Consider the following 26,747-nt stretch of genomic DNA (forward strand, 5'->3'; position numbering starts at 1 on the left):
CGTGAACGGTTACCTGTTATGGTGACCGATATGAGCACAGCCGTGGCCAAACGTCAACAGGCCGTATTAAAATTAATTTCTTTGGGGAATCGAAGCCACACAGCGCAGGAGCTCTGGAATGCCATCAAGCAGCAGAGCGACGTGTGGTTTGTGCCAGCGAATCTCCAGCCAGGCATGGTAGTGTGTGACAATGGCCGAAATCTGGTGGCAGCTCTGGGCCTAGGCAACCTCACTCACATCCCATGTCTGGCACATGTGCTCAACTTGGTCGTGCAGAGTTTTTTGAGGGACTATCCGGATCTTGATGCACTGCTTCACAAGGTCCGCATAGAGTGCGCTCACTTGTGGCGTTCCAGCAACGCAAGATCGCGCATTGCAGCTCTGCAGCGCCGATTACGTCTTCCGGAACATCGCATCATATGTGACCTACCCACCAGGTGGAATTCAACGTTACACATGTTGGAGAGGTTGTGTGAGCAGCAGGCAGCAGTAATGGAGTACCAGCTGCTGCAGGCGCAAACAAGTCGCAGTGCGCGCAGTTCACACTTCACCACCACTGAGTGGGCCTCTATGAAGGACATTTGCCACGTTTTGCGTGCCTTCGATTATTCCACGCGGATGGCGAGTGCAGATGATGCACTAGTCAGCATGACTATCCCCCTTATCTGCCTGCTTGAAAAAACACTGCAAGCACTAAGGGAGGAGGTTTTGGAAGAGGTGGAGGATGAGGAGTCACAAATGCCATCTGCTTCTCTACAGTCTGCGCAACGTGGTTCCTCACAAAGGCCTAGGCAGGGGACACTTTGTGAGGAGGATGAGTCAATGGAGGAGGAAGACATCTGTCCAGAGGAGGGAGGTACACAATGCTCTAGTAGTCAGTATCTAGAGCGAGGGTGGGGTGATGCAGAGCAGGCAGAGATCACGCCTCAAGCAGGGGACAGCGTTTCTTGGCCAGTTGGCAGTCTGCAGCACATGGTTGATTTCATGCTGCAGTGCCTGAGAAACGACCGCCGCATCGCCCACATTCTCAACACGGCTGATTATTGGGTGTCCACCCTCCTAGATCCTCGCTACCGGGACAACTTACAAAGCCTCATAACACCGTTGAACTGGGAGCGTAAAATTCAGGAGTACCAAGACGCACTGGTGCATTCCATCATGTTCTGCATTCCAACCGAGAGCAGTGCTGCTAGTGCTTTACAAAGCAGCTCAGTGCATAAAGGCAGTGGAGGAAGCTCTGCACAAAGAGGGAGCAGAAGCAGCGCCTCAGCACAAGGCAAGACCAGTATGGTCCAAATGTGGCAAAGTTTTGTGTCCCCGCCGCCACAAATGTCTACACCATCACAGACGGCTCCAGTCAGCAGGAGGCAACGTTTCCGTCAGATGGTGACAGACTACATGTCTTGCCCTCTCAGTGTACTCCCAGACGGCTCTTCTCCCTTCAAGTTTTGGGTCTGTAAGCTGGATACATGGCCAGAGCTTAGCCAGTATGCATTGGAGGTGCTAGCTTGCCCTGCTGCTAGTGTATTATCGGAACGCGTCTTTAGTGCCGCAGGTGGTGTACTAACAGACCGTCGCATGCGACTATCCTCCGATAACGTTGACCGGCTTACTTTTCTCAAAATGAACAAGGCCTGGATCTCGCATGAATTTGCCAGTCCTCTTCCAGAATAAATAATTGGTTGGCAACAGTATCCAGGTCTCCTGTTGTGTTCATGTTTCTACCACCTGAACTGTAATCCCTGAGCTCCAACACCGCCAGTTGGCGCTCAGAAGTGCCGTCTGCACAGTCAACACTTGCTGCCGTGTTATTGGGGTTCAGTAACGTCAGCTGTTCCCCTGCTGTGCGGACGGCAATTTCTCCTGCTCTGTCCACATTCACACTACTACAGATTTTAAAGTTGCTCCAATTACACCTCTGGCTCCTCTGTTTTCAGTATTATCCCTGAGCTCCAACACCACCAGTTGGCGCTCAGAAGTGCTGTCTGCACAGTCAACACTTGCTGCCGTGTTATTGGGGTTCAGTAACGTCAGCTGAGTGTCCGGCAAATTCTCCTGCTTTGTACACATCCACTGTACTACTGATTTAAAACTTGCTCCAATTACACCTCTGGCTCCTCTGTTTTTAGTATTTACCCTGGGCTCCAATACCGCTAGTTGCTGCTCAGAAGTGCCGTCTGCACAGTCAACGCTTGCTCCAGTGTTATTGGGGTTCAGTAACGTCAGCTGTTCCCCTGCTGTGTGTCCGGCAAATTCTCCTGCTCTGTCCACATTCACACTACTACAGATTTTACAGTTGCTCTACTCTGTTTTTAGTATTTACCCTGGGTTCCAGCACCGCCAGCTGTTTCCCAGCAGTGTCTTTGGCACGGGTACTCCCTCCTGCCCAGCCTGGTTCCAGCACGCCAGCTGTTTCCGGGTAGTGTCAACGTCACTTTGCCTCCAATGCGTTGTCCTGTCGTGTTGCGGTCGGGTTAGCCGACTCTATGGTGCCTGCAGTTTAGGTGACTCATATGTGGGCTGCGGGATCTGGCAATGAAGGCTGGTTCCATAGTGCCAATAGGAAAAGCACCCCCTGTAGGACTGTGGGTTTTGGTAACTGCGGCCGGCTCGCGGCCTTGCAACTTTTTTTTACATGGGTACCTTCTGCTACCCATCCGGGTTCCAGTACCGTCAGCTGGTTCTCGGCAGCGCCTTTGGCTTAGGTGCCTCCTTCGCGGTATCCAAGTTCCACCAACGTCTGCTGGTCCTTGGTAGTGCTTTCTGGCACAGATACCTCCTGCTTAGTAACAGAGTTCCAGTACCGTCAGCTGGTCCTCGGTAGTTCCATTGGCTCTTGTACCTTCTGCTACCCATCCGGGTTCCAGTACCATCAGCTGGTTCTCGGCAGTTCCTCAGCCTTCTTGTACCTTCTGCTACATTTCCAAGTTCAAGCTTTTTGAAATGGTTCTTGGTAATCACTCTGGATCTTCCTGACGAGGACCCTGAAGACCAACCTGAATTAGACGAGGACCCCGAAGACGACGAGGACCCCGAAGACCACCCCGAAGAAGACGAGGACCCCGAAGACCACCCCGAAGATGACCAAGAAGATGACCCTGAAGAAGCTGACCAAGAGGACAAAGAACAAGAAGACAACCACCAAGATACAGAAGAACAAGAGACAGAAAACCAAGAAGCAGAAGTACAAGAAGCTGCAGAACAAAAAGCGGAAGAACATTAAGCATAAGACTAAAAATCAGAGCAAAAGATATTATCTAAATTATAAGCAGAAGATGACTAAGCAGTGTATCGGGGTGAGTCCGTTCCTCCTCGTGGTGCCCGTGGAAAAGACCTGCTGCTGCAGGCCAAACTGAACGCGGACAAATCCTGTTGTAAATCTTTTGTGACGGGCAGAACGAAAGGTGTAATGTTCAAACTTTTATAGATAACTACAGGAATGCCTGTCACAAATAAGAATATGATGAAGAAGAAGAATACGAAGAAGATGAAGAAGTAGAATATGAAGAAGAATAATAGTTGAATAAGAAGAATATGAAGAATGTAAAAAAAAAAAAAGAATAATAGGAAGAAGGTGAAGAAGAAGTTGATGAAAAAGATGCTGATGCTGAGGATGATGAAGGAGAAAGTGTGGGAGAAGTAAAAAAGAAGGTGAAGAGCATGGAAGTAGTGAAACATAAATATCTGACAGAATATAAAAAAGCTTAACATAGTCAATATTTCCGTAACTCAGAACGTCTTAAAAAAAATATTCATTCCTGCTATTCCATTTGATTGGGCTAAACCTCTATGCCTTTATTGTCTCCCCCACCTCCCCCAATACATTCTACATTATTCTTAGTTGTTTTCCTTCATGTTGAATTAACCTACAAGGAAAGAAAGGGTTTATTTTTATTCCGATATTTCTGTCCCATTGACTTGCATTGGTTTCCGGTATCGGAATCAGCGATATCCGATACTTTTTGGGTATCGGTCCGATCCAATCCGATCCGATATTTCCCGATATTGGAAGGTATCGCTCAACACTAGTTATGATATTACAGCACAGCTCTCCTCCTACTGGCGCTGTAATGTCAGGAAGTAACAAGAGTGAGGAGTTCTACAGTCATCAGAACAGACATTAAATCTCACCAGATTATGCAGGAAAGCCTGTTCTCTGGGAGAGTTTGCCCTTTTGTTTTTACCCTGTAACATGTTGCCCTCTTATGATTAGGAATCTCATGCAGGGGAAAAAGTAAATGCCCCTAGAGGGAAAAAAAACCTGTTAACGCATCCCTTAGTCGATGGCGAATTTTGCATATTGGGCAGCTTAAAAGTCAACAGCTCATATATTCGCAATGCACTGGAGATAAAAAATATCTTAAGCAGCCTCTTTTTTAGTGATATATACAATTTACAATAAAAAATATTGTGAAATATCCTCTTTAATGTCTAAGAATCACCATCTATTCTCGAGACAAACGTCCTTCTACTATATCTAAATTTCAGATAAAGTATAGATAACATTACAGTTAATTCCCTATTCCAGTGACAGAAGATTTCTTATCTTCAGTGATCGGCCGATCAGCATCTCCTGTCTCAGAGGCTCAGGCTGCTGCTTGATGCTAGCCTCACCCTTCACAGAGCACCTGTGTCTCTTTAGATTGGCTGCTGTACATAAGTACAAGCATACTAGAATGTCACTACTTTTTGAGAAAATGTCCCTTATTACAGGAGGCAGGATCTAAGTAACTAAACCACAGGGAAAAAATTGCCAACAAACCAATCTCAATAAGCCTCAGTGCAGTGGGTGTCTAAAGTTTCACTATGGCCAACCATTGAACTTAAGTTCATATAGCCACCATTTTTCTTTCTTAATAGAAGCATACCTTTATTTTCTGGTGGTGAAGCACCCTCTTTAATGGCATTTTCTGAAGGCCTCTCAGCTGTTGGTAAAACAGTCTTATATTTTGGTTCCTCCTTGCTATCAATGGCTTTCAAGTTAATATCTTGCTTTGATGTCACAACCTAAAAGACAAACATATACTAAGAGCAAGATTAAAAATAACAATACACATCTATTGCCACACTCTAGTTCCTCTTAAAGAGGTGGTGCGACATACAAACTAATTTTTATCGTAAATTCTATTAATGTCATAATCGAAACTATTTTCTAATATACTTTAACAATTCCCAATCCTTCCTCAACTACACCAACTGCTTTTTTACCCCCTACTTCCTTTTTGATGATGCTTCATTTAAGAATCCCAGTACATGCGTCAACAGTGACCTTCATTTCAGGGGGAGGGCTACTTCCTGTGCACTGTGCACAATGACAGAGCGTTCTCTCGCCGACTCAGATCAGAAGTAAACAGCCAGCAACGGAGCGCATTGTCGGTTGGCGTTGTCCGACTACCTGGCATGCAGAAACCAGCTCCGCACTTTCGGGGGTGGCGCTGGTCTTTCCATGCTGTGTTTTCTGACCACACCCACTGACCCTGCGCTTTGTTGCTGGCTGTAATCTGAGCTGGCGAGAGAGTGTGCTGTTATTGTGCACATCTCGCAGGAACGAGTCCAGCCTTTGAAACGAAAATGACTGCTGACTCTTTGTTTCAGGGAGGGCGCAGGGGCCTTGATAATGCTTTGAGAATCCCAGGTTATGCTGGGATACTCAAACAAACGAAGTGTCATCAAAAAGTAAGTAGGGGAAAAAAATCAAACAAAAGAAAAACAGATAGCGTAGTTAAGGAAGGATAGAAAATTTTCAATTCAAGTATCTTAGAAAAGAGGATTTTTGGTACTCACCATAAAATCCCTTTCTCTGAGCCTTCATTGGGGGACACAGGAAACCATGGGTGTATGCTGCTGCCACTAGGAGGCTAACACTAGGCAGAAAAAAAGGCTAACTCCTCTCCAGCAGACTGCACCAACTGACTAGGAGAGAACTAACTAGTTTGTAAGAAAGCAGTAGGAAAAGGAGGTATAAAGAGATTACCTTGAGATGAACCAACAATGGCACAAATAAGGGCGGGTGTGATGTCCCCCAATGAAGGCTCCGAGAAAGGGATTTTACGGTGAGTACCAAAAATCCTCTTTCCTCTATCGCTTCATTGGGGGACACAGGAAACCATGGGACTTCCTAAAGCAGTCCCTAGGGTGGGAAGAGACAAGTACTCAAAAGGTAAGGTCGGCCCACTGCTGCACGAGGGACCTTCCTATTCAGATTGACGTTGCTGAGGCCGAGCGGAGATACCGTGTAGTACAAGAAGACTTGATGTGGCGAGTTCCTGAGGAAACAAGGGAGATGAGTACCGACAAACAAACAGGCTGTGGATTGTGGATGGATTACTATACAGTAGGTATAAGCAGGCCACCGCACTATAGCTGCGGATAAGGGAGGTAGTAGTTCCGATCCGCTATGGATAACAGCCAGAGAGCCAGTAACAGTTAACATAAGGAACCTTTCCCTAGACGTGGCTGTGGACACCAAGTGGATGTCTGCCATAGGGAAAAAAAGCTATTGGGTCTGACCTACAGAAGGATGTTGAGAAAGTATCAGACAGTTGACGCATAAGTAACTCTCTGTAGCAGAGGTAAGGGTGGATGATGGCCTGTCTGCCCATAAATAGCAGTGGTGATATAGCACCCTGCTCCTGAGTCCTACTATAGACTGCAGAGGCGCTGTCCGAATAGGACGGGTTATAGTACATACCTAGCGAATCCTATCCCTAGGGACAGGCAGTGCGGCTCCTGTATATACCTAGAAGGGAGTGCCATGCGATGTGGCAATATCCGAGGAATCCATTAGAGGAACTGGGCAGCAGGAACAAAGATCTCAGAATGTTACCTGATCTTAATACCTTATCCTGAAAGTTCCCCCTGTCTGTAGGGACTCTCCGATGGAATCTTCGTGGATGGAGGAACAACATGAATTGAGCGTCTAGTCTTCTTGAGGGAGACAGAGGGCTCCATGGGAGAGGGATAGTCTTCTTGATTCAGTCTGCTGATAACTGAACCCCTTGAAAAAGGTTTTCCTACCGAAAAGTGCGTCGGGGTGATGGTAGCAGAGCCTGTCTGGTGGCCTTACCCAGGTACACAGCTATTTCAGCTTATTTATGATCTATTGTTTACATTACTTCTATCTATATAAGGGTTTTAACCCCTTTTGTTGCTGGGTATTTTGATTGTGATGGGATATTATTGTATTGGGGGTATTATTTGGGAAAGGGTATTCTATATGTGTGTATATATTTATTAATACATGTGACCCTGTTGCTGTCCCCCTTATAGTCCCATTTGCTATATAGGCTGACCTTTCGGGTGCTGTGTCACGGTTTTTAACATTGTTTTAACCATGTGGATCCAGCACTCTGTGTCCACTCTGTTGTCCGCATTTATCTCTGTAATTTGTGTTTACTACATGTGTTAATAAAGGAATTTTCTTACCTCTTTACCATTTTGAACTTGTGTGGCCATCTATTTGTTTCTCTGCTTCACAGAGGAACAAACCCCTCCTTCCCTTTACTGTTACAAGACGATGGCCCGTTCTTTTCATGAGTCTTATATGCAATAACATGGGTCCATTGGGATAGGATTTATCTTTACTGTGTTGTTTGCATTTGTGTTTCAGTCTTTCATTGCTGATAACTGTTGTCCAGCTGTGCATCATATCCTGTAACTTAGAGTTGAGATTTAAGTGACAGGGGATTAGGGACAGACCCCAGGACTGCCTTTGGGAGAGAGGAATGGGAATCATGGAAGTGAACCTGGATGGTGGTCCAGACGTTGAGTGGGAGTGAACCGGCTTCTATATAAGGTCTGTCATGGTTGCGTGTATCTGATTCAGGAGGAACTGATCAGAGCTGCAGAGGCGGATGGATTATTAGATAGCCGCAAGTGGACCTCAACCAATGACTGAGATTTGTTGGTTAGGTCGGTATTGACAGAAATAGAGAGGCAACCTACTCGGTGGAGGGGGTGCGCTCTCATCCCTGGCGGCGGGAGGCTCCCGAGAGACTTGTATGAATCTGTGGTCAGAGCAGCGATGCTTGGTCTGGAATGATGAAGTCCATAAACCCATACAGTTCATAGCCAGGGATGTTCCAAACCTTATGGTTCTGTAGTAAGATCCTGACGAGAGAAAGCACCCTTTTTTAAAAAAAAAAAAAAAAAAAAAAGAAAAGTTGTGACCATAGACTCTATGGCTCTGGAACGAGGTGTCTCCCAAACTATATTGTCTCTAACACAATGGTTTTGGAAGGAGATGCCCCACAAACACTCTGGGTTTGGGATGAGATGCCCCACAAGCGCTATGGCTTTGGAGTGGGATGCCCCACAAACACTATAGGTTTGGGATGAGATGCCCTACAAGAGCTATGGCTTTGGAGTGGGATGCCCTACAAACACTATAGGTTTGGGATGAGATGCCCTACAAGAGCTATGGCTTTGGAGTGGGATGGCCCACAAACACTATGGGTTTGGAAAGAGATGCCACACAAACACTATGGTTTTCGAATGAGCTGACTATAGTAATGGCCAGAACCAATGGGGTGAGGGGAGAAAAAAGGGGGACGCTCCTCTTGGGTAAAAACCTGGGGACCCCTGGTAAGGGAAGTAAAGCCTGATGGTCGGTCAGAATGGAATGGGCCTACCTGGTCCTGTGTGGAGACCCCGGTGTTGCTAAGATAGAGATCCACAAATATTGCAGCTGGAAATATGCCGGGCGCTGTAGGCGTCCGCAGTGCATGCACGAACATGTGGCTGGAGCTACGCCGGGGCCGAAGGCATCTGCAGTTAGACGGGTGGTGAAATGCTGAGAGCCACAGACAGCCGTATTTATGGAGCGGCGAGCAAGCTAGAAGCCGCGAGCGCCCGCAGACGCATGGATGTCGTGGCAGAAACTATTGCAGAAACGGAGGAGCTATATGCGCTTGGGAGCGCATATAACACCTCTTGCTAACACATGTCTCTTCGTCTGTGGAGCCCCGTTCCCAGTTACAGGGAACTATGGAAGGAAGGGATACTTGCATCCAGACGTGGTCCCGACTCCTTCACGGTTCTGAAGACGGCATCAGGAGCCCCCGAGGATGAGAGAGTGGGGGGGGGGGGGGGGGGTCACTGGAATCTTTGCGTCTTCCTTCCCGCACCGCCTTTGGTCCCAGACGGTGCAGAAGACTGTCAACCCTGGGCCAGTGACCACAGTCTTCCTCCCGGCCCGCTCCGATGAGATGGCTGGCGGGGGGAAGGCAACACCGTCCGCCATGAGCCGCCCCAAGACACGCTTGAAGTGTTGGGTGGCAAAAAAAGGGTCCTGCTTGTTAGACAAGAGAGTGGACGATGTGGGTGACACCACACTGTTCTCTCGGTCCCTAAAGGTAGGAAATCAGTGTCAGCAGTTACGCCCTGTTGCCCAAAGCTGTATCTGAAAGAAAAAAGGGAAAGAATTAGTAAAACACAACAAGATGGTAGAGACGGGTCTGAACGCAGTGGCAGCAGTATACACCCATGGTTTCTGGTGTCCCCCAATGAAGCGATAGAGAAAATAGTTTAGATTACTGCATTAAATAATTAGAGATTTCGTAAGAAAATTAACTTACATGTCGGACCATCTTTTAAGGCTCCAAGAATGACTCAAGGTACTACATACTTGCCCTGATTCATCATTGCCTTTGTGCCTGTTTTTATCTAGTTTTGTGCCATTTTTTTGTTTCCACTCAATGCCTTATTCTTTTTGCTCCTTTTTTTAAGTCTATTTTATATGTGCTCGCTGTTTAGCAATTTTAGATGTTTCGTCTGATTCATCAACTGTGACTTTTTAAAAAGTCATAAAATTTGCCACAACTTCACTCCAGTCCCCCAAGGTGTATTTTTGAGTATGCGCAAATTTTTGAGGCTTTTGGTATAAAAAATTCAAGACAGGAAGACAGACTAATTTTTGACTTTTATGAATCGCGTGCACCATTTTGATAGATTTGGCACCAAACACGGCAACCAATACCACAAGACAAAAAATGAAAAATATTGAAAAGAAAAAAAAGAATAGGCAAAAGAAGAATTGGGGCCAAAGTGTCCTTAGAGTGGCTTATTAAAACATCGATACCTGGAGAAAACCAGGTCTGCACCTCAATGAAGTGAAGAAACAGATCTCCTGGTATATGAGCATGTGAAATTTTTTGAAATTATTTGACAAAATGGATACATTCGGAAAAAAAATCTAGTCGCCCTGGGCAAAATACAGCAGCCATCCTCCCTCCACTATACCACCTCTGTGTTTACAATTATCTATAGCTTCCAATTCTTCTTAACAAACCCCATCCATTATATGGGATTTTTCTACCTCTGGGCACACTTCCCTTCCACCCCCACCCTACCTCCTCTTCCTTTAGCCATCGCCCTTAACATTCTTATTTTGCATTTTTTGGAATAAAAAAAGTTTGAACTTTTGTCATTTTGAGATGTTACTCTTGATGTGTATGTACTAAAACTTTCAATAAAAATGAAGTTTAAAAACAAAAAAACACATCCATCCATTGGTATACTACTGCAAATGATAAGACACCAAAATAATTAGGTTTCCAATCTACAGATGGCTTCAATTATGAGAAAAAGAGCTTGATCAAAAGGGAACAACAGAACCCTTTTATTTGCAGAATATTTCTAGGATATACTGTGCATATCTGGCCACTATAGCCAAACAGAGTACAGGAATATCCCTGTCTGAATCCGGGTGTGGGGGATATAAAGGCCCAGACAGGGAAAGTCATGTACACTGGGAATAAAGTGTATGCAGAGACGTACATAGAAATCACAGCGCCCAATAGCAGAAGTTTTAATTGGGCCCCAGAAAATGAATAAATAATATTCGTCACAGAAGAGCATCCCTCACAACCTTGCAGCCCTTACAGAGTAAGTGCCCCCATATACAGCATCATATCCCCACAGTGAATTCCTCCAAAGTACCCTCCACACACAAAGTATGATGACCCTACAGCAAACCTCCGCTCTCCCCCCGGGCAAAATATGGTGACCCCAACACAGTATGATGCCCCAATTGTGACCCCCCACACAGCCCTCCATACAGTATAATCGGCCTCCACATGGCCCTGCAAACCATATAATGACCCCCCACATAGTACCTGCAAACAGTATAATGGCCCCCCACATAGTACCTGCAAACATTATGACACCCCAAATAGCCCTCCATAAAGTATAAAGGTTCCCATATAGTATAATGCCCCCCATACCCCTTCAAATACTGTAACGGCCCCCAGATAACCCTCCAAATATTATAGTGGCCCCACATAGCCATTTAAATAGTATAATGGCCCCAACATAGCACTCCATATATTAGAATGGTCCCCCAAATAGCCTTTCGTATAGTATAAAGGGCCTCACATTGCCTTCCATATAACATAATGTACCCCACACCCTGAACACCCCCCATAAACAGTATAATACCTCCACAATGTACTCAATGATTAAAAAGAAAAAAAATAGATAGAGCTATATATATTATATATAGTACAAAAAAAAAAAATTGTAATAATAGCAGGCACATCAATCCGTACTGTGGATATGAGCCACTACTAAGAAACCACTCCAAAGCATATAGAACAACAAAAGAAAAAATGGAGTTTTGTTGGAAAGATGGATAAAATCAATAATTTTATTAACCCTAGAACGCATGACCATAAAAATCTACTTTTTCTCATACCTGGGGCCTTTTAGGCCCGTGTGCAAATAACATGGAATAACTCAAACAAAAATGACAAACAACTATATACCAGAGGAATACCTAGAGTTTCAAAATTCTAACTAAAGTAATCTTGCAGAAAATAGAAAACAATTAACAGGGCGGGCCTGCGAGGCCCCAGGTATGCGTTCTAGGGTTAATCACATATAAATTCATAAAAGTACAATATATAAATAACAGACATGTGTCGTGGGACGGGGAAGAATAGTCACAAAAAGGCAGCCAGGACATCAGCAACCCAGGAAACCTATCAAACCCATTAGGGGGTTATAAGGTAAGGTAATCTGAGTATTGAACAGAAAAAACCCCCACAGAGAGTTAATTAATATTTAAGCAAAATCCCATGGCCCAAAAGGTTAATGGCTGAGATAAATGATATGCCGGGGTCTGGAATTGATGAGACATTTGAGGGGAAGACCTGAAAGGATATCTCAAAATAGTGCAAAGGCTCACCCTGAGAGAGACTGAAGCCCACGGTGGTGGGTAAGCTCCGTTCCGCTTCCCGACGCGCGTTTTGCATGGAGCGGGTCCTACTTTCTCAAGGGAAGAGATATAGATAGAGATCTATATATCTATGTGCAACAGGTACACTATAGTGAGGTCATCACACCTGCTGCGCCGAGAGTCAACACTCAGACGCAAGGGAAGAATGATAGAAGAGGGAGTTACAGTTGAAAGTACGATGCCGGGTGGGAGGTCTGGAGCCAGCACTGGGCCCCCTCGGCTTATGAGCCCCATAGTGGCAATTTGCAGTACGCCACCGAGTGTATGGATCTTGCCGAGGAGCAGTTGGAAGGAGCATAAACTGGGCATATCTATGTGTAGAAATCACTCAAAGAAAATTCCATCCCATCTTTACCTTCTCAAACTTAATTGTGTCCTTTTCTTCATCCTCATTCTCTGGCTTCATATTCCTTCCCATCAATCTGCGGATCTTTTCCTCACACTGCTCATTAACCTCCGCTATCTTATTACTGCACTGTGCCCTTTAAATAACAATAGTAAAATCATTAACAAGGTAGAAATACTGCAGTTAAGGAAAAAAGATAACAAACTCGAATATAATAATATTAAACACATGGATGGGAGATTTAAGCTGGATAAAACATCAGATATGAGGTTATCTACTCAAATACCGATCCTAACACCATCACGTATGGTCGTTTTATGAAATATTTTGTATAGCGATCACATCTATGGAACACGACTGAAGTACATATTTGAAAAGCGTTGCTGAAGCTATGCGGAAAATGTAGGTGCATGTATATACAGTTCTCAACAACCCCATTAGTAAAACAGAATTAAATTGAAATACAACATCAATCAATATGGATAAAAGCAGATATACATTATTTTTAGAGAATGGACATGTTAGCTAATATGTCAGAAACACATGTCACCTAAATAGGTCATATAAACTGCACACTTCACAAGTTATTCAGGTCTCCCTCTCAGCTCCTTGGCAGGGGAGGAAGCAAAAGAAAATACAGACATTACAGCAGGGGATCACAGCTTTTCTATCTTTGAGATAAAACATTGCTTAAAACACAGGCAGTGAAATGTTTTGCCTCACAAACAGAATCAGCTGTGATCCCCTGCTCTAATGTCTCTATACTCTTTTGCTTCCTTCCCTGCCCAGGAGCTGTGGTATGATCAGACCATGTTCCTGCACAGTCAGACACAGCCATTACACAGTACACAGCAGGGACACATTTATAAGATTATCTCAGCACAGGAATATTTTATTTAAACACATCCAATTGTGGAACTTATTATTATTCCAAGATCTATTACTTAATGTACTTTGTTCGTGGGAAAATCCCTTTAAGACAAAACATAAGGCAGAAAGACCCACAAACAAGCAACAACTGAAGTCATCAGCGGTAAAGACCTGGCAAAGCATCACAAGGGAGGAAACCCAGTGTTCGGTGACGTCCATGACTTCCAGACTTCAGTCAATCGTTGCCTGCAAAGGATTCTCTTCTAAGCATTAAAAATGAACATTTTACTTTGGCACCCCTTAAATGAGGAGGCTTTGTAGAAAAATGGTTGCAATTGCCAAAACATTTCACAGGATATTTTTGTTCAACCCCCTTAACTAAACCTGAACGCCTACACTTCAATTTAATCTCAGCTGTTTTATTTTAAATACAAAATAGCGGCATGTAGAGGTTGAATCGCAAAGATGCGAACACTGTCCAAATATTTCTGGATTTAACGGTGTGTATCTCTCTCTCACATACACACATATGTGCATATATACACAAGGAAAGAGCAAATCTAATCTGGTCAGAGGAGACCAAAATTGAACTCTTTGAATGTCAAATTATACCACAATATTTGGAGGCCAAAAACACAATGTGAAGTTTGGAGGTGGGAACATCATGCTGTGGGACTGTTTTTCAGCATACGGCACTGGCAAACTTTATATAATTGAAGGAAGGATGAATGGACAAATCTACAGAGACATTCTTACTAAAAATCTGTTGACATCTATCAGGATGATGAAGATGAAATGAGGGTGGACATTTCAGCAAGATAATGATCCCAAACACACAGCCAAGGAAACTTTCAACTCGTTTCATAGAAAGAAAATAAAGCTTCTAGAATGGCCCAGCCAATCACCTGACCTGAATCCAATAGACAATTTATGGAAGGAACTAAAGCTCAGAGTTAATAGAAGGAGCTCACTGACACTTCAGAATTCGAAGAGTGTTTGTGTGGAAGAATGGGCCAAAATCACACCTGAGCAATGCATGCAACTATCGCAATACAGGTGGTTTGAAGCTGTCCTCACCAACAAAGGCTTTTGTACGAAGTATAAATTACATTTCTGAAGAGTGTTCAATAATTTTTCCGGGTGTCATTTCTCATTATTACACCACTTAATTTATAGTTATCTATGGTTTGATTTCTTTGCCTGTGAGGATTGGAGGGGTTGAGAGAAGTTCATGTCAATAGCACCTATGTTTACTTAGTCCATATACAGCCGGTGAAATAAGAATTGTACATGTCACCAATTTTCTAACAGGCCTCTGCCTATATATACAGTGCATTGTGAAAGTATTTGGCCCCCTCAAACTTTTCTACCTTTTGCCACATTTCTGGCTTCAAACATAAAGATATAAAATTCTACATTTTTTGGGAAGAATCAACAAGTGGGACACAATCGTGAAGTGGAATGAAATTTATTGGATATTTTAAACTTTTTTAACAAATTAAAAACTGAAATGTGGCAAAAGGTAGAAAAGTTCAAGGGGGCCAAATACTTTCACAATGCACTGTATATGCTGCTCTGGACTAACAGGCCTCTGCCTATGTGCAGCTTTTAAAGTATGTCAATCATACCTGGCTGAGATTATACAGCCAGTACCTGATACATGTTGGCCACAGATTGGGCAGCATGTATCAGCTGACAAGTTCTCTTTAAACCAGAGGTACAGGAATATATAATTTAGACAATGACCTAAAGCCACATTTTAGCTAAGCTACTCATGCTCATCTAAGGGCATTTTTAACTAATAACTTGTTATAAAGATTTCATTAACACTAGTTAATTTAATTGCACACAAGTTGTATGTTGAAACGTTAGAAAAAAGGTTCATATTTCACATCATCTGAAAGAAATAGGCTCCCAGTGAACACTGAATGGTATGACAGAAGTCCATGGAACACAGAACAAGCAGGTCTGTTTATGAACTGAAATAGAAAAAAATACAAAACATTCCACTAATTGTGGAAAATTGATGGATGTGTAGCCCAATGAAACTGAAGTTTACACCTTTCGCATGCACATAGCTACCATGGACTTACATCCATACATGAAAATCAGGAGGGCAAATGAAATGACACCATCCTATTCAATATCTTAAAATTTCTCAAAAAATGTAAAAAAGGTTTTAGAAAAAAAAAAAAAGTATAACATTTCGAAAATGTAAGGGGCAGTAGGAGGGCAACAACCCAGCAGGAGGATCGCTATCTCCGCCTTTGTGCAAGGAGGAACAGGAGGAGCACTGCCAGAGCCCTGCAAAATCACCTCCAGCAGACCACAAATGTGCATGTGTCTGCACAAACGGTTAGAAACCAACTCCATGAGGGTGGTATGAGGGCCCGACATCCACAGATGGAGGTTGTGCTCACAGCCCAACACCGTGCAGGACGCTTGGCATTAGCCACAGAACACCAGGATTGGCAAAGTCGCCACTGGCGCCCTGTGCTCTTCACAGATGAAAGCAGGTTCACACTGAGCACATGTGACAGACGTGACAGAGTCTGGAGACGCCGTGGAGAGCGATCTGCTGCCTGCAACATCCTTCAGCATGACCGGTTTGGCAGTGGGTCAGTAATGGTGTGGGGTGGCATTTCTTTGGAGGGCCGCTCAGCCCTCCATGTACTCGCCAGAGGTAGCCTGACTGTCATTAGGTACCGAGATGAGATCCTCAGACCCCTTGTGAGACCATATGCTGGTGCGGTTGGCCCTGGGTTCCTCCTAATGCAGGACAATGCCAGACCTCATGTGGGTGGAGTGTGTCAGCAGTTCCTGCAAGATGAAGGCAATGAAGCTATGGACTGGCCCGCCCGTTCCCCAGACCTGAATCTGATTGATGTCCCAGATGTGCTCATGTCTCGCTCCATCCACCAACGTCACATTGCACCACAGACTGTCCAGGAGTTGGTGGATGCTTTAGTCCAGGTCTGGGAGGAGATCCCACAGGAGACCATCCGGAACCTCATCAGGAGCATACCCATGCGTTGTAGGGAGGTCATACAGGCACGTGGAGGCCACACACAATACTGAGCCTCATTTTGACTTGTTTTAAGGACATTACATCAAAGTTGGATCAGCCTGTAGTGTGTTTTTCCACTTTAATTTTGGGGGTGACTCCAAATCCATGCCTCCATTGGTTAATAAATTTGATTTCCATTGATGATTTTTGCGTGATTTTGTTGTCAACACATTCAACTTTGTACAGAACAAAGTATTCAATGAGAATATTTCATTCATTCAGATCTAGGATGTGTTATTGGAGTGTTCCCTTTATTTTTTTGAGCAGTGTATAATCCCTCAGAGCAACCAATATTCTCAAAACAGGCCAAATTAATTTTACTTACAATTCGAAAGTTGACTTTTTGGCCTGGTTTTCTTGTAATTCCTTTAGTTCTAGCTTGGAGTCTTCTAACAGTTTCTGAACTTCTACTATTTCAGCTGCAAGAAGAATGAAGGTTACAAACTGACATATAAAGCCAAATGTCAGTAATCATTAACAGGACTCAGAGAGGCAGATTCTAGATTACAAAGATGCTTACAGTGCTTTCTCTTTGATTTTCAATAAAGGAAGTCTGTCACTAGATTTTTGCCACCTAATCTGAGAGCAGTATGATGTAGAGACAGAGACCTCGATTCCAGCGATGTATCACTTACTGGGCTGCGCACAGTTGTTTTGATAAACTCACTGTTTTATCAGCAGATTATCATCAATAGAGGACTAGTAAACCTGCTGCCAAGTAGTCCAACCGCCCCCCCCCCCCCACTGATTGGCAGCTTTCAGCCTATGCACAGTGTACACATAAAGCTGCCAATCAGTGGTGTGGGCGGGGTTATACCGACCTCAGTATTCAGAGAACTGCTAGATCTGCAGCAGATAAAAGTGATATTGATAAACTGCAGCAAGGAGCCCAGTAAGTGATAAATCACTGGAATGAGGCCCTACATTATGCTGCTTGCAGATGATGTAGCTAGAAACCTGAAAACAGATTCCCTTTAACAACTGAACAGTAAGAATATATAATTTCTATATAGAGAAGACACATTTTATAAATAACACACAAAGTGTTGCTCAAATACCACCAATAAATGTCTTTTACATTGCCAAAGGCATGGAATTTCTGTGGAATATAAATAGCTTAGAAAAACACCAGAAATTAAGACAGAGATCACCATGTAACCTGGATCCAGTAGGTCTCAGGCCCCCAGACGGCGCTGTTCACTGTGGGAAGACAGTCCTACCCACAATATTCCTGCATTGCATCTCACACTTTCAACATTATATTGTCACTAGAGCAGGGGTCTCAAACTCAGCTGGGTATATGGGCCGCACATGGAAGAAATTTGAATTTTGGGGGGGGGGCGGGGCGCATTCTTTGCAGGTCAAAGTGACAATTTTAGTGATACCATTTTTTTTTTTTGTATACACCGTCTGAACATTTTTGCTGTGTTTATTTTAATTTATAGCTTGGGTCGTTACGGATGTGGTAATAATAAACTGCACTTTTTGTGTTTAGTTTATATATAAAACAGCATTTTTAGTAGCAAAATATTTTTTTTTTATGCTTTATTTTTAATTTTTTTTTTTTTTTTAAATTTTACAATTTTGTTTCCTTTAATTGGCCACATACAGTAATATTGTTTTACAATTCGCACCATATAGTAATTCTGGCAAACATCTAGTAATATGCCCCATCCTGGTGGTCCCAATCTTGCAGTAATATGCCCCATCCTGGTGGCCCCCATCTTGCAGTAATGTGCCCCATCCTGGTGGTCCCCATCTTGCAGTAATGTGCTCCATCCTGGTGGTCCCCATCTTGCAGTAATATGCCCCATCCTGGTGGTCCCCATCTTGCAGTAATGTGCTCCATCCTGGTGGTCCCCATGTTTCAGTAATGTGCTCCATCCTGCTGGTCCCCATCTTGCAGTAATGTGCTCCATCCTGCTGGTCCCCATCTTGCAGTAATGTGCTCCATCCTGGTGGTCCCCATGTTTCAGTAATGTGCTCCATCCTGCTGGTCCCCATCTTGCAGTAATGTGCCCCATCCTGCTGGTCCCCATCTTGCAGTAATATGCCCCATCCTGGTGGTCCCCATCTTGCAGTAATATGCCCCATCCTGGTGGTCCCCATCTTGCAGTAATATGCCCCATCCTGGTGGTCCCCATCTTGCAGTAATATGCCCCATCCTGGTGGTCCCCATCTTGCAGTAATGTGCCTCATCCAGGTCCTCGTCTTGGAGTAATGTCCCCCATCCGGTAGTAATGCCCCATCCAGGTCCCCATCTGGTAGATGTGGCGCCCCTGAGGGTTTGGTCGCCACAGGGGTACTGCATCTCTTTAATGAGGTGTGGTATCTCTCCTTCGAGGTAAGGATGGTGCAGCTGTCAGGACCCCACCTTTGCATGCAACACTACATCTCTCCCACCTGTAGGGGGGGCTTATAGGCACCAGGGTGCTGCCCCAGCCGGGATAAGTGGAGATGGGGGAACCAAAGAAGGGGGAACCTAGTAGTGGGTGAGGGTGGAGGACACACTTAGAGGTTACACGTACTAAATTCAAATTTAATAGCCAGCCATCTTAAGTTCAAGGTCTTTGATTGTGATCTGCATCGCTGAACGTGGCTTTCTGTGTGAACCTGCAGTTGAAGGGGACACGGTCCTCGTACTCTGGCCTTGAGTCGAGGAAAGGGCAAGAGTTAACGGCTGTCTCTACCCGGTCAAGGTCCTTACTTAAGAAGGCCTGGAGGGGAGCGGAGGAGTAGAGCTCTGCAGGCAAAAGGATCCCAGGGGGATGCAGACGGAGCGGTATACGCCACCTGTCCTCGCTATTCTGGCCTAGTCAGAGGGATTCCTGCTGCAAAAGGGGTACCGGCCCCCCGATATCTGACTCTGCCACTTTAAGTCTTAGTCGGAGAAGCCCGGAGGCTCAGTGGATCCCACCGGGTAACGGACGGAGCGGAGTCGCCACCCGTACCCTTGTTCTGTGCATAGTCCAGAGGGAGACCCGGCCTTAGTACACGCACCACATACGCGGACAGCAGAGGACCTAGTGGGAGAAGTCTAGGAACACTCTGGTGCGGGGTCCTGACCAAAGCACCTGAACTACCCCGGAGGTTGTTGGACCCCCGGTCCTGGTGGCCGCAGCGCGCCGTGAGGAGCAGGGAGAAGCCTTGCAGCTGTGCATTCTACCGTGAGTAAAGCTTGGAAGACTACCCCTATGGCCTCCGGTTCCTTATTGCAACGCGGCACCGCACCACATCTTCCACTACAACTCCCATCCTCCTGTTCTCTCTGCCCTGAGGCCCTGCTCCGCCTGTGGAGAGTAGTACCATCTGCTGCTGCCACTACATCCCGCCTCAGAGGACTGAACGCAGCGCTGGTGGAGGATCACCAGAAACCACAGGTGGCGTAGTCATTACATCCACTCGATTAACACCAACACTGAAAGCCCATTACATCTTTTATTGTGACGGCCCTGGGCACGGAACGGGTCCAGGCCACGACTGCAACCCCCAACATCTGACCCGGCTCCGAGTACCCCCCATCTCCCAGGGTGGGCTGTGAGCGTCACATAGATATGTCCCCTGCGCTGTTCTTCACACACACAAAAAATAAAATAAAAAAGGATTCCTCTTACCTGTCCTCCGTTCCCTCGGCGTCCTTTGTGCACATGTGGCCCACAGGCACGACCCTTTGATGATCCTGACCTGGTCCAGGAGGAGCCGCTGACAGCAGCGCAGCATTGCCGCGCAGAGACCGTCTCCCAGTACAGCATTACCAATGCCGGCCAGTCAGAGGCCAGCAGCTGACATCTGCGCATGGCAGTGACGTCATACGCCGCTGCGCTGGGACGCAGATATCAGCTGCTGGCCTCTCATTGGCCGGCGGCTGGCACTGGAAATGCTGTGCTGGGAGACGGTCTCTGCGCGCCAATGCAGCGCTGCTGTCAGCGGCTCCTCCTTGACCACTAGAGTGTGGTTCTCCTATACGTTGAATAACAATTCTAGGTTTACAACGCTGCAGTCATGTGACTACATAGTGCTGCTAGCAGTGTGAGGGGCAAGGGGGACAAGGATAAAGTGGGGAGGTCTCCCCCTTCCCCAAAACTGATCAGTGCCATTCTGTGAACCTTTGGGGGCCAGAAACATGGTACAGCGACATCTAAACACAGAGTGTTTCCTCCTGTGTTAAGACTACAGAAAGTATAAAGCTTCTGGTACTTTTCTAAGAGGACAGAAACTGCTAAAATAATGAATGAAGAATTTTTATGAACATTACAACAATTTTCCTAACACCACTGCGATAAATCTGACATTTATGTAGTAAGAACTCTAGAATGCTTCAACATATCTCATTGATTTTGAGATTGTTTTTTCGTGACACATAATAGTTTATGATAATAGTAAATTTATATTTATATGTTGTGTTTATTTTTAAAAATATCAGAAATGTGACAAATTTCAAAATAATTTTCAAACTTTAAATGATTCTCCCTTTAATCCAGCTAGTCATACCACACAAAAACATTAATAAATAACATTTCCCTCATGTCAGATTTGCATCAGCACAATTTGTAAAATGTTTTATTTTAACGTTTTACAAGATTTAAAGATGTAGCAGTAATTTTTAATTTTTTTCAAGGAAATTTACAAAACTTATTTTTTTAGGGACCAATTCAGTTTTGAAATGACTTCAGGGGTCCTATATATTGGAAATCTCCAAAAGTAATAGCATTTTAAAAACAGCTCCCCTCAACATATTCAAAATGGTTTCCAGGTACCGTAGTTTATTAACCCTTCAGGCGCTTTTCAGGAATTAATGCAAAGTGACATGACAGGAATGAAAACATTTATTTTTATTTTTAACACCTAAATGTTTCTAACTTCTGAACAGGCCACTATATAGCTGAAAGACTTTAAGGCCGTTATTTGGCTATGAATTACCATGGCAAACATCAGAACCACATGATCAAGATCTCAAGGTGCCGATGGGGTTAAAGAGGAAGCCCCCACACTCTGTAAACCATCTAGATGCTGTAGTCCCTATTGCCAGCAGTATTTAAGGGGTAAAATGGCCATGGTCGGTGCCAACACAGATTGTGGCTGATGCAGCAAATTGTCAGCTATAGTGTACAGCGGATAGCTGCTGGATTGTCACCTGTCAGAGGATGCTAGTCTCTTATATTGCAGGTCACTTTTAAGTCGTATTGGCGGTCATTAAGGGGTTAAACTACAATGGTTGATTTGGACCAGTGTTTCTCATGTTATGTATGAACAATTTAGGTCTATACAAAAAAAATTTGTCTGAAACAGCGTTCAAGGTCTTCTCTGTACATCAGGGTGGGGGAACCTTTTGTCTGCCAAGGGCCAGTTGGATATTTATGCCATCCTTCGGGGCTGCACAAATTGTGCACTAACTCCACCAACAAAGTACGTGCTGACGCTGGCACTGGTGTCAGGACATAACCTTTCACTGCACGTGCCTCAGCTCTCAGTAGTGAACACTGTGCGCATGTGCTCTCAGAGCCAGGAGAAACTAAAGGGCCGGCAGCCGTCAAAACACAGCTGGCGGCCCAAGCACTGCGGTCTCTACCTGGAGGTCGGATAAAAGGTCATCGAGGGCCGTAAACAGCCCGCGGGCCTGAAGTTCCCCACCGCTGCTGTACATTATACCAAACCTCTCTAGGAAAAGGATAGTCTGGATACTGCTACAATTAGTCAAAAAAAACAAATCTCCAAAACACGGGTCATTACAATAGGTAAACCATCAGGGGTGTATAATACGCCAAAGTACCTCAGTTTCACTCTCATTTTCTTATAATATAACCCAAAACAGAAATAATGTAATTGGCTGACTAGTCTAAAGCCAAGTTTTACGCAGCTTTAATTTTGGCAGTGTGTAGCACAGCACTCAGATTAGCAACATACAGCTGCCATAGGGTTGTGATTGGGTGCAAGATGGAAAGTGGCAAGTATGAAGCCTAAAGATAGATAGATAAATCATTCTGGTAAGAATACACCTTTGTCCATTCAGAAAAAGATACCTTTATCTGATATGATTTGATTAAACTGTATGAGAAAAGGGTAAATGTTGGGCAAAATTAAGTTATTATATATTCCAAACTTGTTACACAATGATTGTTGGAAAAAAAACAACCTTCAACTGTATATGAAACTTGTCACAGTGTATACTTCAAAGTCATTCAGGTCAGATAAAATACCCTACAGATGTGCTTATGGCATATGTCTAGATTCTGAGAAGCCGTTATGATCCCGGTCATGAACAAGAGGAAGTACACTATTGGGGACTTCATAACTTATAAAACCACATTTGTGATTTATAGGTTAACAAGGCCATGGCAAAATACATTTCTCCTATGTAAGGAAGCCGAAATGCACTGTTGTGTCTTTCTGCAGATGAACAACAGACCACCCACGATATCAGTGGTGGGGAACCTTTTTTTTCTACCAAGTGCCATTTGGATATTTATAACCTCACTCGAGGGCTGTACAAAATTGGCAATGGAAAAATTATTTTACTATATTTGGTCAAACATTTAATGTGATGGCTGGAGCTTATCATCTTTGGTGAGGCATGTGATGTTAGGCGATATTGATGTTCCTACTCAATAGCTTTTCCAGGTTTGCATCAGTCTTGAGCTCCTAGTAATAATGACTAATTTCCCTGTTGCAAGTAGCGCAGGGGCAAGATAATGCATCTCCTCTTGAGTAATATCATAAGATAATAACAATGTGACATGATGATTGATCATTGGTGTTTGTGTGGAGCATACACGCACCCTAGCTATATTGGGACTCAGGTTCATTTTACCCGATGCCAGGTTTTGGTGCATAGTATGATTCCATGATGGATTGTGAGGCCGCTTCTGACCAGTGTATATTTTGCGCCGGGTTTGTGATTTATGGTGTACTCACTTATAATACTCACCTTTGCTCTTGAAATGGACTTTTGATAAATGCCATGTCATATTATTGTGCATTTTCTTACAATACTTACCTTTATTCTTGAAACAGACCTCCGTTATATGCCATGACCAGACACGCATGTGTTGTATCTTTCTTGAGGAACTTATCAGTCTGTTTCTTTTCCCAAAAATTGATTTGCGGTTTACCCTTTGGCTGGGTGCGCATGCGCGGTATGCCTTTTGCGGATAATTTCCACCAGTCTCCCTAATACCATCGCCGTCTATTATCTGTATTATGTGTTATTTTGCTTACTTCCTGTAATGCCGTGATGCCGGGACTACTGGGTTTGCCCGCCACCAGCTGGTAATTATTGAAATTATTTCAATTAATTATTGCCATGTATATATACCAGCAACAGGACATCTGACATTTGCACTATTGCCCCTGAGGAAGCTACATTAGTGATACACGTGGGGTTACCAGTATCATCCCTAACTTTATCATGCAGGTGTTTTATTAGCTCATGCTTTTCCATGGATTCTTAAGCTCATATGATTATTCCCTTTGGACATTTTCAGAATATGGGGTCCTATGTATAGGACATCTGTCTTTACTATTTTTTAGGATAGAGCTCATTATTCTTGGTTCAGTGTATGGCTTGCTTTTCAGGCAAATTTACGCTTAACATTATTTTCCTATGGCACTTTAAATACATTGATTATATGAATAATCCTTATATGCATTTTCACTTTATTTGTAGTGTATTTTACACCTTATTTGTACCATATGATAATTTTCTCTGAACAAATTTTAGGCCTGTTACAGTCTTTATATCATGTTTATGAGCTTTTCATATACTATTGGCTTATACATATATTTACCTGCCACCGTACCTGTTGTTAGTGTGGGTATTACCATGACTCTACATTTGGAGTCTGAGTTAAAATCATGGGCCTTTGGTTTGTTTTAATGGTTTTTAAATTTGTTTTGTTATTTGTAGATCTCATGTGTTAATAAAAATAATTTAGATTTTTTTGAGACATGCCCTGTTGAGTATATCTTTTCTTGGCTCTTGTATACTATCGCAGATTTTCCGAGAATAGTATGCAGACTCCATATACACAGGTCCTACATAATTCAGAGGAAACCCCCGAGGGATCAATTCACTATAATGAGGCAGCAGGCTTAGGCCTCTTTCACAAGTCAGTGTGTCTGGTACCACACATACTGGAGACACATGCAGGCCCATTCAAATGAATGGGTCTGTGCACATGTCAGTGTTTCCACAAATTGTGTGTCTGTGGGCAAAACACGTTGACATGCCCGTTTTTTTCGCGCTGCACTGGCCGCAAAACATCCCACACTGATGACACGGGTGACATCTGTGTGTCATCAGTGTGACACATACCGGCACCTGGGAATCAGTGTACAGTTAGCGGTGTTCCCAAGCTGCGATCAGCGCGAGCAAGGGACAATGATAAGAGTAGTATTCTGCTTCCGCTGTGTCCTGGTGTAAAAATAAGAATAAAATAAAAAAAATCCTTATATTCACCTGTCCGAAGATGACCCCCGCTGTAATCCACACAGAGGTGCCGGGGAGAATGACTCGCTCCAGCGAGCGAGTCCCGGAGCTGCACTGAGCTCAGTGAGTGACAGGACACCACTCAATGAGCGCAGATCCGAGGCCTGCTCGCTAAAGCGAGTCAGTCATTCTCCCAGGCTCCTCGGCGTGAGCAGTCAGATGGGTTACAGCAAGGGACATCTTCGGACAGGATAAGGATTTTTTTATTTTATTCTTATTTTTACACCAGGACACAGTGGGAGCAGAATACTACTCTCAACATAGTCCCTTGCTCGCACTGTTCACAGCGCTTGCAGGGGACAATGATGAGGGCAGCATTCAGCACCCGGCATGGATTCCCAGGTGCTGGTACATGTGCTCCTGATGTGGCACACGGTTACACACGGACACAAATATCAAGACGAGTGAAACCGGCCTTACACTGGACTCTGTCTAGCCTCTGTTTAGTAGTGTCCTTTTTTTCAGAGGTTCAAAAAACTGTGGCCGATGCACGCCTGATAGAAAGACGGACAATGTGGGACCACAGGCCAGATGGCGTCCATGGTGCCTCAGTCTTCCTCATTAGAGGGAATCTTCTGCCAGGGGATTCCGTCTGAATCAAGTATTTCAGAGATTTACACGGAAACACCGGTGTAAGTGCTCAGCCTAGAGCGCAGGATAAATGTGAGCCGAGCCACAGAGCAATCTTAGCGAAATAGAATGAACAAATCAGCAGCATGTGAAGAATTGGTTTTATTTATTTTTTATGCCATTCCTCATGCGGTATAAGTGATTAGACGACTTTATTCTTTGGGTTGGTGCGATTACAGCGATACCAGATTTATATCACGTTTTTATGTTTGGCAACTGCCATACGGTGAAAGACTTTTTTGCATCGACATATTTTGAGACCTATAATTTTTCCATATTTCGGCCGACATGTAAGGGCTTATTTTTTGCGGGACAACTTGACGCTTTTATTGGTACCATTTTCGAGAACGTGATAGCTTTCTATTCCGATTTTTGGGAGGCAGAATAAACAAAAACCAACAATTCAGGAATAGTTTGCTAGTGCCTGATCGCAGCATTTAGGGGGTTAAAGTGCCGGGTGTCAGCTGTCAGAATCAGCTGACACCCGATGGCGATCGCACCTGCACAGCTTCTGTGAGGGCGCGATTGCTTTGCCGTAATAATACGTATTTGGTCCAAAAGGTCCAGGGCACAGGTACGTATTATTACGTAGCATGTCAGAAAGGGGTTCAGAAACACACCACCTTCAGAGCTTCTTCTCATTCATCTGTAGCTTAAATTGTTACACTATTAAATGGTTGAAGTGTAATGCTGCCAAGGAACAGCCTACTTTTACTTTCTAGTCTCTTTAAAAGGATATTATTTTCACCATTTATTGCATATCCATGTTTGATAATCATGGGTCTCGCACCTAAATTGAGGACCCCAATTTAGGTGTTGTGACTGTCAGTTTTTTTTTTTTTTTATAGGAGTTCATGGCAGTGTAGCTATATGGATCATACAAGACAACATGCAAACAAAGACAACTACAAAGTATAAAAATCTATTTACCTTGAAGGATCTGAAGAAAGTAGTCTTTAGCAGTTACATTGTTCTGTAAATTCTCCTGTAAAAAAAAAAAAAAAAAGACAAAATGAATTCTCAAGAATAAAAAGATAAAATGCAAGAATAATACTGTAAGCCCTGCCAAAAAATCTTGCTGTAACATGCTACGCTTCTAATGTGTGGTGATGCA

General features: G+C 44.1%; 1 protein-coding gene across 3 annotated transcripts in view; it reads right to left on the reverse strand.

The window, feature by feature from the left end:
* The window catches only part of GOLM1 (golgi membrane protein 1), a 104,353-nt gene that overhangs the window by 14,838 nt on the left and 62,768 nt on the right, over positions 1–26,747 (reverse strand). For all 3 annotated transcript variants that reach the window (XM_073670946.1, XM_073670947.1, XM_073670945.1), the window contains 4 exons: positions 26,564–26,618; positions 16,844–16,937; positions 12,591–12,717; positions 4,869–5,007 (listed from right to left, as the gene is read on the reverse strand). In XM_073670946.1, the coding sequence (XP_073527047.1) occupies positions 4,869–5,007; positions 12,591–12,717; positions 16,844–16,937; positions 26,564–26,618 (415 nt within the window). The remainder of the gene's footprint in view (positions 1–4,868; positions 5,008–12,590; positions 12,718–16,843; positions 16,938–26,563; positions 26,619–26,747) is intronic.

The sequence above is a fragment of the Phyllobates terribilis genome, unplaced genomic scaffold (assembly GCF_046119375.1).
Source record: "Phyllobates terribilis strain yellow unplaced genomic scaffold, ASM4611937v1 Scaffold_1__5_contigs__length_1240528914, whole genome shotgun sequence".
NCBI lineage: Eukaryota > Metazoa > Chordata > Amphibia > Anura > Dendrobatidae > Phyllobates > Phyllobates terribilis.